At 50.0% G+C, this 14,579-nt stretch overlaps 1 protein-coding gene across 1 annotated transcript in view; it reads right to left on the minus strand.

Moving 5' to 3' along the window:
- hydin (HYDIN axonemal central pair apparatus protein) overlaps window positions 1-14,579 on the minus strand; it is a 161,187-nt gene that overhangs the window by 76,639 nt on the left and 69,969 nt on the right. Inside the window, exons 19-23 of the mRNA XM_061246932.1 lie at window positions 11,450-11,688; window positions 9,929-10,187; window positions 6,073-6,216; window positions 2,174-2,317; window positions 1-440 (exon numbers count right to left, since the gene is read on the minus strand). The exon at window positions 1-440 is cut by the window's left edge and continues 20 nt beyond it. Of these exons, the coding sequence (XP_061102916.1) occupies window positions 1-440; window positions 2,174-2,317; window positions 6,073-6,216; window positions 9,929-10,187; window positions 11,450-11,688 (1,226 nt within the window). The remainder of the gene's footprint in view (window positions 441-2,173; window positions 2,318-6,072; window positions 6,217-9,928; window positions 10,188-11,449; window positions 11,689-14,579) is intronic.

Here is a 14,579-nt window from a genome sequence, read left to right on the forward strand (position 1 = left end):
TCTTGCGGTACTCTCCCTGGATTATCTGATCTCTTGCGGTACTCTCCCTGGATTAGCTGATCTCTTGCATTGTTCTCTCTTGATAGGTCAGTCCCTACAGTGCCCTCCTGGGCTGGCAGAACCCACCTGATGCTGTAGTGTTCCTGGTCCACCAGGAAGGCCCAGTGGTAGGAGACGGGCAGGGGGCTGCAGTTGGTCATGGTGAGCTCCCGCTGGGCCTCGGTGTGGTTGAGCACGCAGCCGAAGTCCAGCCGCCGGCTGGAGAAGTGCAGGTTGGGAAAGTGCACCTCCCCCCGGAGAGCCACCCCGTCCCGCTGAGGGTGGTCCCGGTACCGCACCTCCAGAACCGCCTCCGCCACCCGCGTCACGCTGTCCGGCCGGAAACAGGGGTCGAAGCGCACCCACAGCTCCACCCTCGCCCCCATGGCCAGCACCAGGGACTGCAAGCACACACACCCTCACACTGAGATACAACCAGGGACTGCAAGCACACACACCCTCACACTGAGATACAACCAGGGACTGCAAGCACACACACCCTCACACTGAGATACAACCAGGGACTGCACGTACACACACACCCTCACACTGAGATACAACCAGGGACTGCAAGCACACACACCCTCACACTGAGATACAACCAGGGACTGCAAGCACACACACCCTCACACTGAGATACAACCAGGGACTGCAAGCACACACACCCTCACACTGAGATACAACCAGGGACCGGAAGCACACACACCCTCACACTGAGATACAACCAGGGACTGCAAGCACACACACCCTCACACTGAGATACAACCAGGGACTGCACGTACACACACACCCTCACACTGAGATACAACCAGATACGACTGCACGTACACACACACTGAGATACAACACAACCTCATCAAAAAAAATCAAACCTCATCCACATTCAAACATACTCCCAAAAATATCATCCACAATGTTTATGTCCCAACTCTGAACACCCCTGCATCAAACCTCATCCACATTCAAACACACTCCCAACAATATCATCCACAGCGTTAATGTCCAAAACCCAAACACAGCCGCATCGATTCACATTCACAAACACTCCCAAACATATCACCCGCAACACCTCGCAAAATGTGAAATATATTGCAATAAGGAGACGCACAGTGCCTGTGCGTGGCCGATAATGAAAGCTTAATGGTACATTATGCTTCTTCTGGAAGGATCTACACTTGAGTAATGAGAGGGGTGCCTGCCTGTAGGCTCCAGGGACACATGCTCAACAACTTAGCAACAGTAAGCCGCGATAGAGTCACGTACGCTGCACATCGACCGGTCGTCCCAAATTAAAATACCCAGCTTGCACTGCTGTAGATTTCGGGGCAATAAAGTCCGGCGTGAGAGGAGAGGAGAGGAGTCACTGGCGAGGCTGTCAAATCTGCTCCGGCTGCAGCGTTATGAAGTTTTTCATTAGCGCGGGAGGAGACTCGCGTGACACAGACAAATGATTCGATTAGCGCTAACAAACAGAGAAAACAAGCCAGCAGCGGGCGGAGAAACGGTCCCAGCAAGATGTCCTTCAGTGTTACTTTGTCTTTTGAAATAGTGGAAAGGGATGGTTGGGGGTGGTGTACCTTTGCGGTGGAAAATGCGTTGTCACTGTTTCTGAAGGGGGGAGGACAACGCACTGTCAGCCTTTCTGGAAGGGGGGGGTGTACCTTAGAGGTGGAGAAGGCCTTGTCGCCCTCGTGGGGGAGTGTAGGTGTACCTTTACATTATATTACATTATTGGCATTTGGCTTATCCAGAGCGATGTACAACAAAGAGCAAAGTGCATACCCATAACCAGGGATAAGAGCACTGAAAGACCCAAGTGGGAAGTACAATTTTGACTGATAACCGCACAACAAAGGTAAGGACCAGGGCCTATTTGATCATGTGATTAAATTTTTTATTTATTTATAGTAATACTGCAACACTGGGGTGTGTGCGTACCTTTGAGGTGAAGAAGGGCTTGTTGACCACGTGGGTGTGTGTGTGTACCTTTGAGGTGAAGAAGGGCTTGTTGCCCACGTGGGGGTGTGTGTGTACCTTTGAGGTGAAGAAGGGCTTGTTGACCATGTGGGGGTGTGTGTGAACCTTTGAGGTGAAGAAGGGCTTGTTGCCCTCGTGGGGGGGGGGGGGTGTGTACCTTTGAGGTGAAGAAGGCCTCGTCGCCCTCCTGGTCACACAGGCCGAAGGGCTCCTCCAGCCCCAGCTCCATGCACAGGGGGAGGGAGGACACGTTCTGCAGGACCAGCGGCTGGAACAGAGGGAGCAGGGAGAGGCCTGGGACCTGGAGAGAGACACAGGAGTTAAACACTCACACACACACACACACACACACACACACACACACACACACACACACATACACACACACACACACACACACACACACACACACATACACACACATACACACTCACACACACACACACACACACAAACACACACACACACACAAACACACTCACACACACACACATACACACACACACATACGTACACACACACATACACATATACACACACGTACACACACACACCCACACACACATACATACACACACACACATGTACACACACACACACACTGTGGCACCCCTGCTACTGCATGTTGCGCCACGTGGGTGGAGAACCCTGGAGGGGCCCGTGCAGGTCAACTGCGCAGACGTCACGCATTGGGAGAGGTGTGCGAAGGGGTATATCTGCCTAAAGAGGTGGTCGGGAGATCAGCACCTTGGAGAGAGATCCCTCTACCTGCAGTCCAGGACCCCGGACAGCACACGTGGGTGAGCAGAGTGGAAAATCACTGATTCAGCTGCAGCCTCTTTTCTTAATGAGCAGGGAAGGGGATTTAAGGCGCGGTCGAGGCTGCAGCCAGAGTCAGTCGGTGCCATTCCTGAGTGTGTGAGAGCGTGGAAAGCAGAGAGAGGAAGGACCTGCAACGCCCTGCCATACTGACCCTGAAGGAGACCCCACCTTTACGGACGGCAACACCAAAGACCTGGAACGGACGCCGGTCACGTGAGCCAGAGAGAATCCCTTCCTATTTACCCCCTGTCTTTGTGTTTCCCGCCAGCCCTGACGCGGCCGAAGAGGGAAGGAGGGAGGAAGCCCTGGAAAATACCCCGGTCTGGGAAGAACCTTCGTTTATTTTTTGCCTAAACGGCCCCTTTTATTTCTCCCGTTTTCCCCTACCCTTGCCCTGAGGGGGGGCGCTATCCCCGATACCCCGAAAAAAAAACACAGAAAAAAATAAAAATAAATATTTTTTCTGACATCTGCGATCTCCTGTGTTGGTTTCTAGCTGTGCCCACCCTCGGCACCTCAGGATCCACCCCGAGCCACCACAACACACATATACACACACACAAATACACACGTACACACACATACACACACGTACACACACACATACACACGTACACACACACACATATACACACACACATGTACACACACACACACACACACACACACACACATACACACACACTTGTACACACACACACGTACACACACACACACACACATGTACACGCACACACACACAGACAAGTACATACACACACACATATACACTCACACGTACACACACATACACACACACACAAGTACATACATACACACAGACATGTACATACACACGTATACACTCACACGTATACACACACAAGTACATACACACACACATACATACACACACACACACACATACATACACACACACACACGTACATACACACACACACAAGTACATACACACACACGTATACACACTTGGCGGTCACACAGGAACATTGGACTCCTGCTCCTCTGACCGTATCCCATCAGCCCTGAGAGAGAGGACTGTAGCTGACTCCGTCCCGTCAAGCGCTGGGATAAGGGCCAGATTAAACGAGCAGAGAAGCTGGGGGTAGCAGAGACAGAGGAACTGGACTCTGCCCCGGCTCACAGCCAATCGCATGTGCAGGACTGGCCAATTTCTCATGCACTGGTCCTTAAAGGCACGGTCGAGCAGGCTCCACAAACACCAACCCCACGGTCAATCGCATCACAACCGTCAGACCCTCTGAGGGACGGGGGGGGAACGTTCCGGGGCGGGGGGCTGGCAGGGGGTTGGGGGCTCCACACTGGGACAGGGGAACCCGGCACTAACAGGGAATGAGTCATCTGAGATTGAATCTGGACCAGGACAGGAGTGATTTATGTGGATTAAGCTTCTGTCAGTTAAACTGTAAAAACAGAGATTAGAGAAAATGCACACGTGCCCTGCATACACACCGACACATATGCACATACGTGCACTGCATAAACACACACAGACAGACACACACACATACAAAGGCACACAAACACACACACACACACACACACACGCACGCACACACATACACAGGCATGCATACATACACACACACACACACACACACACACAGGCGCCCACACGCACACACACAGGCAGAAACACACATACAGGCACATACCTGCACGCAGAGACACACACACACACAGACACACACGCATACTTCCTATTTATTCCATTTCAGCACAATCGTATTGAAAAATGAATAAATACCTGAACCCCCCCCTCCCCCTGTCATCGTATTGAAATGGTGTCATACTGATTTTCTGTCTGTCCTAATTCACTTTTATCACCGCCCCGCCCCCGCCCCCGGCCCGTCTCTGTGCAGCGGTACAGCGGAGGAGGCTACACCCATATTTATCTGCGCTGTGTATCCCTGACAGCTGGTCTCAGCGCTCCTGCCAGTCCGCTCCTCAGAACTAAAAATGCTAATTTCCTGGCTTCCTGTACGGGCCTGTCTCATTCATCTGTGTGCTGACAGCCCCGGGGCCCGGGGCCCGGGGCCCGCCAACGACAGCGGAGCGGGCCGAGCAGGGACCGGCCAATTAGAGCGAAAGGGCTGTTCTACTGCACTCTGCACACGGGAGGGAGAGAGAGAGGGAGAGAGAGGGAGAGAGGGAGGGAGAGAGGTAGTGACACATGGAGAGAGGGAGGGAGAGAGGGAGTGTGCAGGTGCATGCATATGGATGTGTGTGTGTATTTGAGTGCGAGTGTGTGAGTGTGAGTGTGTGGTGAGTGTGTGAGCACGTGTGAGTGTGCATGTGTATGTGTATGTGTGTGAGAGTGCGTGCGTGCGTGAGTGTGTGTGTGTGTGTGTGTGTGGTGAGTGTGTGAGCACGTGTGAGTGTGTGTGTGTGCGTGTGTGTGTGTGCGTGCGTGAGTGTGCGTGCGTGTGTGTGAGTGTGTGAGTGTGCGTGCGTGTGTGTGTGTGAGTGTGCGTGTGTGTGTGTGCGTGCGTGCGTGAGTGTGTGTATGAGTGTGTGTGTGTGAGTGTGCGTGTGTGAGTGTGCGTGTGTGTGTGTGCGTGCGTGCGTGAGTGTGCGTGTGTGTGTGTGCGTGCGTGCGTGAGTGTGTGTATGAGTGTGTGTGTGTGAGTGTGCGTGCGTGTGAGTGAGTGTGCGTGCGTGTGCGTGTGTGAGTGTGCGTGTGTGTGAGTGAGTGTGCGTGCGTGTGCGTGTGTGAGTGTGCGTGTGTGTGTGCGTGCGTGTGTGTGTGCGCGTGTATGAGTGTGTAAATGTAATAGAGATTATAGAGAGGAGTGCATTCCTCTTCCCTCTCCTCTGTGGATCAGTGTGTATTGCTGTGCCATTAGGACTGTGCAGAGTAACACGCACCCCTCTCCCACAGAGACGTCCCGTGTGCTTACAGGAGTGTGTAATGGCTTCTGTCCGACAGCACTGAGCACGCTCAAACCGGGGGAAGCGGCGTAATGGTCTCACTGTCGCTTTCCGCATGGAGAAACACACGACAGATTTGAGCGCTGCTGTTGGAGAGGATTACGCAACACGCACGGCGCGTAGCCGCGCGGTTAGAGATGAAGAGATGAGAAAGTGCTAGAAAAGCCCGGTGGGTGACCCAGATCTCCGCCGTGTTTTTGGCTGGTGTGCGAGGCAGAAATAAAGGGATGAAAGTGAGAGGAGGAGAGGGGAGGAGAGAGGAGGCGCGGGCGACTCACACACCTTCTCCACATAGAAGCTGAGCTCCTGGGGGGAGAGGTCCAGGACCGGGGACACAAAATGGCACCTGACGTCCACCGCCATGATCCTCTCCTTCCCACACTGCTGCCCCACTATGGCCTGGCACACCAGCCGCTCCTGCACCACCTGCAGAACACACACAAGCATGCAGAGACACACACACACATACAGTTTACACACACACACACACACACACACATACAGTTTACACAAACACACACACATAAACACACACACACATACACACACATAAACACATGCACACACGCACGCATACACACACACACATACAGTATACACACACACACACACACACACAGTGTGTTTCAAAGGCAATGTTGCTATGAATGCTGGGACTCAGTATAAGGCTGTGTATAAGGCTGGAGGGGATGCTGTGGAGGGGGATGCTGTGCTAATCTCCAAGAGGGGATGCCGTGTAACCTGGCCCTGCACAGATACAGGGATCAGCCCTCAGTCCTGCAGCCTTATCTCTCCCCCCTCTCCCCCTCTCTCTCCCTCTCACCCCCCCTCTCCCCCTCTCTCCCCCTGGCTGTGAGATCCGTACGGACACAGAGAGAGCACCGGAGGCACGGCCTGGCTAAACCTCGCCTCTCCCTCCAAACCACGCCAGCGAAACCACGCTACCTGGGCGCTTTCATCTCCAGCTACAGCAGCCACAGGCACATCCTGTCCGCCCTGAGCTGTGTGTGTTCCTCAGAGGGCTCTGCTTTCAGCATCGCTCCAGCACAACACAGCGTTTCCACGTGTTTCCAGACTCTCACAAACCAGAGGAAAGCCAGTTATGTTCGCTAGAGGCTAGCGTAGCGCCTTCCTGCCAAACGGCAAAGGCCCAAGAACCCCGATAAATGAAAGTTAACTTTATTCTCTGTTTCAACACAAACACCAATTGCCTGTTTTATCTCAGATCTATCAGATGCACTTTAGAAACACAAAATAATTACATATAGCTGGCTGGCCGACATTTTATGTACCTACAGGGTACCAGCCCAGCAACAAGCATTTGGACCTTTTAGGCACTTTTCATACCTTTATTTCTGAAGTTTATAGTTTTTTACAATCGTTTTCACACTTGTCTCAATACCATGTCCACTTTTTCAAAACTCTTCACACAGTGTGCTTTTGAAACACACACCTGAGCAAATCAGTTAACCTTTGGTGCAAAAGGCACTTCAACCACCAAAACACTTAATATTTCACCCAAAAGTGACTCATGCTGCCATAACTATAGCACATGCTTTCTCCCATAAGACTACTTTTTCACTCAATGTTCAATGAACTACAAAACACAAACAACTTGGAGCATTGCTAAATACATATATTATGTGTTTCCCTTTCCTCTATTTTTGCATCCACAAATATTTCAAGCCAAGCCGCTAAAGAAACTTCTGATCTGTTGGTTTGCCTCTCACAATAGATGTCATGACTGAGTGTGGTAAATTTACAGTAAACTGTAAATGAATGAATTTTTACTATATTGGAAACCCAGAATAACAATTTTTACTGTGTAATGTAAAACAATATATGATAAAGAAACAAATCACAAAAGCAACAGTATTCTTCAGAGGGTTTACAGTATTTTGACATTTGTTCTCACAGTGCAATATACTGTAATTCAGAAAAGAAAAATACAATACAATCAATTACTCAAAATACATTACAATCAATAACAAATACATACCAAAAAGCAATATTTTCACTATATACAGTAATTCGCACATATATTGTCTGCCTATCAGTATCAGAAGTCTACTGTTGGCCTGGCCCATCCATCCTGTCCTCTGCATTTGGCCATAGATTTATCAACATCACTCCAAATGTTATCTCTTTCTATACACCGAGGAAAACATCTCTTTGTGTGGCTTTTCCAGCCCTGGATGTGTTCCACTGTTATGTCCATACACCCAGCCGGCATTGCATCTGGAAGTGACTTTTCATGTGGGTGGTGGTCCTACACCTTCACATATATTGGTATCTGAGTACCTTGACACCCTCAGAGTTCCTGTCAAAGGGGACAGTGTACAACCGTTTCATCCTGATCTGATGTTTCTGTAGCACTCTTGAAATGGTTGTAGTGCTTACACTGTCAGTGTTTGGAAATATGTTGTTGTCTGCGATTATGTTGTTGCATATTTCTCTTAGCCTGATGCTGTTGTTGACAATGACCATCCCGACTATTGTATCCTCCTGTTGAGGCAAAAACATTCTTCCCCTTCCCCCTGTGTGACTGTGTGAGGTAACCGCTGGGTCCTGTAGTGTGTCACAGACAAATGTGCACTGATACATCTGCTTTTTCTGGAGACTTTTCAAATCACAGTACTGCTGTAATATACACATCAATTGAACTCCTTCAGTCAGAATGCTGCAAATACTGTATAGTACCTGTTGGTTTGCCTGAAAATCCTCACTATTGAAGCCACTGTGGATCTAGGCAAGTTTGGTTGAACCCTCAACCTGCTTCCCTCAGGGACAGACCATGATTTACCAATGACTGTGGCTCTGATTTCATCAGACACAACTATTCTTGCTCTTCCGCAACGTCTTCTTCCTCTGCCTCTGGCTGCATCCATTTTCCCCACCAAGGCTAAAGAATTCAAATGCCAATCCAAAGATGGCCCCTATTGTGTATGTGGTAACGGGGCACAAACAACAAACACCTGGGCAGGTTGTTCACTGAAATGACAGCCAGGTGTTTCAGCAGTACATATACAGCAGTAATAGCGGAAAAATCTCTTCAGTAACAACTACATCTATATTTACCCTATATACGTGCACATTTCAATGCAAGTATGATCACTTTTGCACAGATGGTAACAAGGCTGCAAACAAAAAAATTGAATAAACTGAATAAAATTTCTGCTCAAATCAGAATGATCTGTCTTACGTATTTCAAGCATATAGTTTCATTTTTCTGCCAAAATGCAGCATATTTCCTTCCACAATGATCAGAATTTTATTGGGTTTTGAACTGAAAGTTAACTGTTTTGAACAGAGTATCTAAATGTCTGCAAAATTTGCTGTATTTGGACAAACTTTTGCTGGTAGTGAACATTGACTGAGAGAGGTATTCATGAATTTTGGAAGAAGTGGTGATTGAATGCCTTTAGTATGAAAGCAATGCAAAAATATCCACAGTTTAGTTCACATAGTCTAATGATATGGTGAATGTGTTAAGTGTTTTGAAAAAGTGGACATGGTATTGAGACAAGTGTGAAAACGATTGTAAAAAACTGTAAGACAAAAATACTTTTTTTACAGTGAATCTACAGTTAGCATTTGTACCTTTTAGGCCCGTTTTACAGTGAGTCTCCAATAAGCATTTGTACCGTTTAGGCAGGTTTTACAGTGAGTCTCCAATAAGCATTTGTACCTTTTAGGCCCGTTTTACAGTGAGTCTCCAATAAGCATTTGTACCGTTTAGGCAGGTTTTACAGTGAGTCTCCAATAAGCATTTGTACCGTTTAAGCAGGTTTTACAGTGAGTCTCCAATAAGCATTTGTACCTTTTAGGCCCGTTTTACAGTGAGTCTCCAATAAGCATTTGTACCGTTTAGGCAGGTTTTACAGTGAGTCTCCAATAAGCATTTGTACCGTTTAAGCAGGTCTTACAGTGAGTCTCCAATAAGCATTTGTACCGTTTAAGCAGGTCTTACAGTGAGTCTCCAATAAGCATTTGTACCGTTTAGGCCCGTTTTACAGTGAGTCTCCAATAAGCATTTGTACCTTTTAGGCCCGTTTTACAGTGAGTCTCCAATAAGCATTTGTACCGTTTAGGCAGGTTTTACAGTGAGTCTGTTGTTGTTATATTGGCGAAGGCGCACCTTTGGGCAGTCGGAGGACCCCTCCAGCACCATGTCCACGGTGCGGCCGGGGGGCAGGTCCACGCGCAGGGGCCGCAGGCTGAAGACCGGCCCGTCCTCCAGGGGGGTCGGCGGGGTCAGGGGGTCGCGGCGCTTCGCCCCGCTGCCGCGGGAGTTGCCCCGGCGACGGAACTGAGGAAAGCCCTCCGTCATCCAGTAGAGCTGGTGCAGGCGCCGGCCGCGATTGGTCAGTCTGAAGTGGTACTGGCAGGGCCCCGAACTGTGGGGAAGAGTGTGTGTGGGGCCAAAATTAGGACTACGTCACATCGTAACCCAGAGGTGCACAACAAGGGCTGACCCGTTTCAGGATTTTGTGCCAACTTCTGCGGTTAATGACTTAATTAGCTTGACCCAACATTTGTCTGAGCACCACCTACAGCAGCAGAGCGGAAGTGTCCTAAAGATTGCACTGTGCTCGAGTATAGTGAACCAGCATAGTTTATAGAATTGTCAGGCAAGTAAAACTAGGGTTGGCGGCACGGATGGTGCAGTGGGTAGCACTGCTGCCTCACAGCAAGGAGGTCCTGGGTTCGAATCCCCATCGGCCGGGGCCTCTCTGTGCGGAGTTTGCATGTTCTCCCCGTGTCTGCGTGGGTTTCCTCCGGGTACTCCGGTTTCCTCCCACAGTCCAAAGACATGCACGTTAGGCTGATTGGAGAGTCTAAATTGCCCGTAGGCATGAGTGTGTGAGTGAATGGTGCGTGTGCCCTGCGATGGACTGGCGACCTGTCCAGGGTGTATTCCAGCCTTTCGCCCAATGTATGCTGGGATAGGCTCCAGCCCCCCTGCGACCCTGATCAGGATAAGCAGGTTCAGATAATGGATGGATGGATGGTAAAACTAGGGTGACTGGAAAACTGAACCCGCACACAGATCAGCCCCTGCCGTAACCCCCACAGCGTGAGGGTGTGAAACCGAATCAGGGAGATTCCCCTTGCTGGCTCTCCAGGAGAGTGACCAAATGAAACAGCGATTCCTCACATTTGCCATCATCGCACACCTAAGCGCTCTCTGTTCCCCGCTCCAGTGATAACTCACTGGGGTTTATACTCTGCCGCACGCTGGTGACAGCAGGAAGACGCCGATATGACACTTTTATTGTTTGCCAATAGAAGCAGGGAGAGTTATCTCTGTGGGTGTCTTATGAATGAGGGATGTAACCGCAGTCCACCGCTGTCAGAGAACTGAGACTGCAAATCAAGCTGAGGGTGACAGTGTGCATACACACACACACACAAACACACACACATACACATACATGCATACACACACACAGACACACACACACACACACACACATACATACATACACACACACACACAGACACACACACACACAGACGCACACATACACACACACACACACACACACACACACACATACGCACACATACACACACACATACATACATACACACACACCCACAGACACACACACACACACACACACACTCACTCACTCACACACACACACACTCGTACCTGAAGTGGGCCCCCAGGTCCAGGCTGGGGCCGAAGGGCCGGTCAGAAACGATGGTTGTCCCCCGGCCGGTGGCACTCACAGGGATGCTGTGCGTCTGGCTGTCCTGGATGACCAGGTGCAGCTTGTCCTGGAAGCGCAGCGTGTCATCCAGGTGAGCCACCAGCCTCACCTCCACCTCCCCCTCCGCTGGGACCTCCCCCTCGCTGGGCTCCACCCGCCACTGGGACCGGCTCCGCGCCTGTAACCAGGCAACAACAACAATAATGTGTACAATGTGTCATTTATACACATTGTATAATGTGTAAGTCACCAAAGCGACTTACAGCTGATTACTGATTAGACTACACAGGGGACAGCGCACTTATCCCTGGTTATGGGTATGCACTTTGTTGTACGTCGCTCTGGATAAGAGCGTCTGCCAAATGCCATCAATGTAATGTAATGTAATGGGACAATGGAGCAATGCAGGTTTAACAGCCTTGCTCAATGGCCCAACAGCTGTGCAGATCTTCTACGTGCATGGCCATTACAAGGATCTGTTACAAACCTGGAACAGAGGCACTAAAGGGACCTACTAGACGATTGCATCAATAACCACAGAGTACGTGGAAAGCATCTGCATCCACACAGGGGCAATACAGGGACCTACTATGAACCTTTAAACAGAAACCCGCAACCATACGGGGACATTACAGACATCTTGGATTAAAGCAATATCTCTGTAATTACCCCACACCCCTGTCCTTCCTTATAACGGTGATACTCATTTGTGGCATGTACAAAGCTCTCTAAAATTACCTCCACAGGTGCTGTGGTCACAACTGGGTTTTTTAAAATAAAACCGAAGCCGAACAGGTCCTGTGATGGACACACCGGAGCGGGTGTGCTCCCGGGAAGGGTAAACGTTTCAATGAAAACATTCAAACCGCTGAGAGCTTCTCTTCCCACAAACGTCCCACCCTGCAGAAGGGCCAGGTCCAGCTCTGTTCCACCGTCACAGAGCAGTGCGGTGTTCTGCGCTTCAGTCACGAACCAGCGTAGAGGGGACCTCAAGCGTGAGAAAATCGTTCCGGCGCTTTCTCTCCGACGGCGTGTGCGATAAGCCTTCTGGAGAGCAGCAGCGGGGGGTCACGCCCACCCCTCCTCCAGGCCAGCGGCTCAGCGACGCTCCAGGACCCCCGGCTGATTTCCTCAGGCCCTGGGAGCTTAATGAGCGGGACCACGCCGATGGCATGTCTGCCTTCAATCCCGATAAACCTCTTCATCTGTGAGGGGCAGCTCCGGTGGAACTCAGGAGTGTGTGTGTGGTGTGTGTGTACGTGTGGGGTATTTTTTATGCGGTCATAGCAAAAAAATATATATATTTGTTTCAAAGAAACTGCAGACCAAAGTACTTGACTTTACTCTCCATTACACTTTACTGTCCTCTTGATTTTACTTTACGTTAGTAGCACAGTAATTCTCCAGCGGGGGAAAATATAGCTCCAAAGAGAGATGGCAAGCACAAGAAGTGTCATTGACAACTTGCCAACTGCTGAAATGAATATAGAAATTAGTCATGAAAACAAGAAGGAAACTACTGAAATGGGGTGCACCGATGACTCTGTCCTCTAACTTAAAACAACAAAGAGGAACATGGTCTGGAACAACAAGAAAAGAGGTTACCTAATCAACTGTTAGGGCTGCTTGAAAGTAACTGAAGAGAAGTTGGGCAAGTGGCATCAGAAGATGGTACTCCATCCAAGACTCCACCCAAGCAAACAAAAACATCCATTACATTACTATGCTATTTGGCTGACACTTTTATCCAAAGAGACTTACAGTTGATTTGACTAAGCAGGAGACATCCCCCCCGGAGCAATGTGGAGTTAAGGGCCTTGCTCGTGGCTACACCGGGGATAGAACCACCGACCTTGCGGGTCCCAGTCATGTACCTTAACCACTATGCTATGCTTTTATAAAGTGCTTTTCTCTCACTGACATTTTACAACAGAACACTCGCCACAAATCAGCAGAGTTCATGAAGAGAAAGAGCGAGAGATTTCAGCCAATTAAAGTGGGGGATGATTCGGACATGAGCCAGGACACCAGGGAACCCCCTAGTCTTTGTTGGGTCTTGCCACAGTGTTAAACTTCGGTTTAACATATAATATGAAAGACGGAGTCTCCTACAGTGCAGTGTCCCCATCCCAGAAGGTGTGTAATCCATGTGCTAAGGAAGCCCACACATGCTCAGCTTCAGCCATTCAGAAGGAGCAGGGCACGTGGAGGTACGGCTACGGGCGGCTGACTTACCGTGGAAAAATACTTCCTGTTTTTCTCCTTCGTGTTATTGTTGGCATTGTGCCTCCTTTCAGTTCCTCTCTCTTGTTGGAAATAAGGGCATGTGAGGCTATGGTGCTTTGGGCCAGGAGAGATGAGAGAACATTGAGGGTTTGTAGAGTACAGAGACTTCAAAGGACCGTGAACTAAACACTATTCTCCACAGAGAGCTGGGGGTGCTGATAAACATGTGCTCTGAAGCTAAAGCACTGATACACTTACAGCACTCAAACCCCACTCACAGAGTCAGGGAGGAGGGAGGAGGGAGAGAGAGAGATATGGTGGAACAGTGGTCAGAGCAGCAGTGTGGAACAGCGGTCAGAGCAGCAGTGTGGAGCAGTGGTCAGAGCAGCAGTGTGGAACAGCGGTCAGAGCAGCAGTGTGGAGCAGTGGTCAGAGCAGCAGTGTGGATCAGTGGTCAGAGCAGCAGTGTGGAGCAGTGGTCAGAGCAGCAGTGTGGAGCAGTGGTCAGAGCAGCAGTGTGGAGCAGTGGTCAGAGCAGCAGTGTGGAGCAGTGGTCAGAACAGCAGTGTGGAGCAGTGGTCAGAGCAGCAGTGTGGAGCACTGCTCAGAGCAGCAGTGTGGAGCAGTGGTCACAGCAGTAGTGTGGAGCAGTGATCAGAGCAGCAGTGTGGAGCACTGCTCAGAGCAGCAGTGTGGAGCAGAGGTCAGATCAGCAGTGTGGAGCAGTGGTCAGAGCAGCAGTGTGGAGCAGTGGTCAGATCAGCAGTGTGGAGCAGTGGTCAGATCAGCAGTGTGGAGCAGTGGTCAGAGCAGCAGTGTGGAGCAGTGGTCACAGCAGCAGTG

The sequence above is a fragment of the Conger conger genome, chromosome 6 (genome assembly GCF_963514075.1).
Source record: "Conger conger chromosome 6, fConCon1.1, whole genome shotgun sequence".
In the NCBI taxonomy this organism is placed as follows: Eukaryota; Metazoa; Chordata; class Actinopteri; order Anguilliformes; family Congridae; genus Conger; species Conger conger.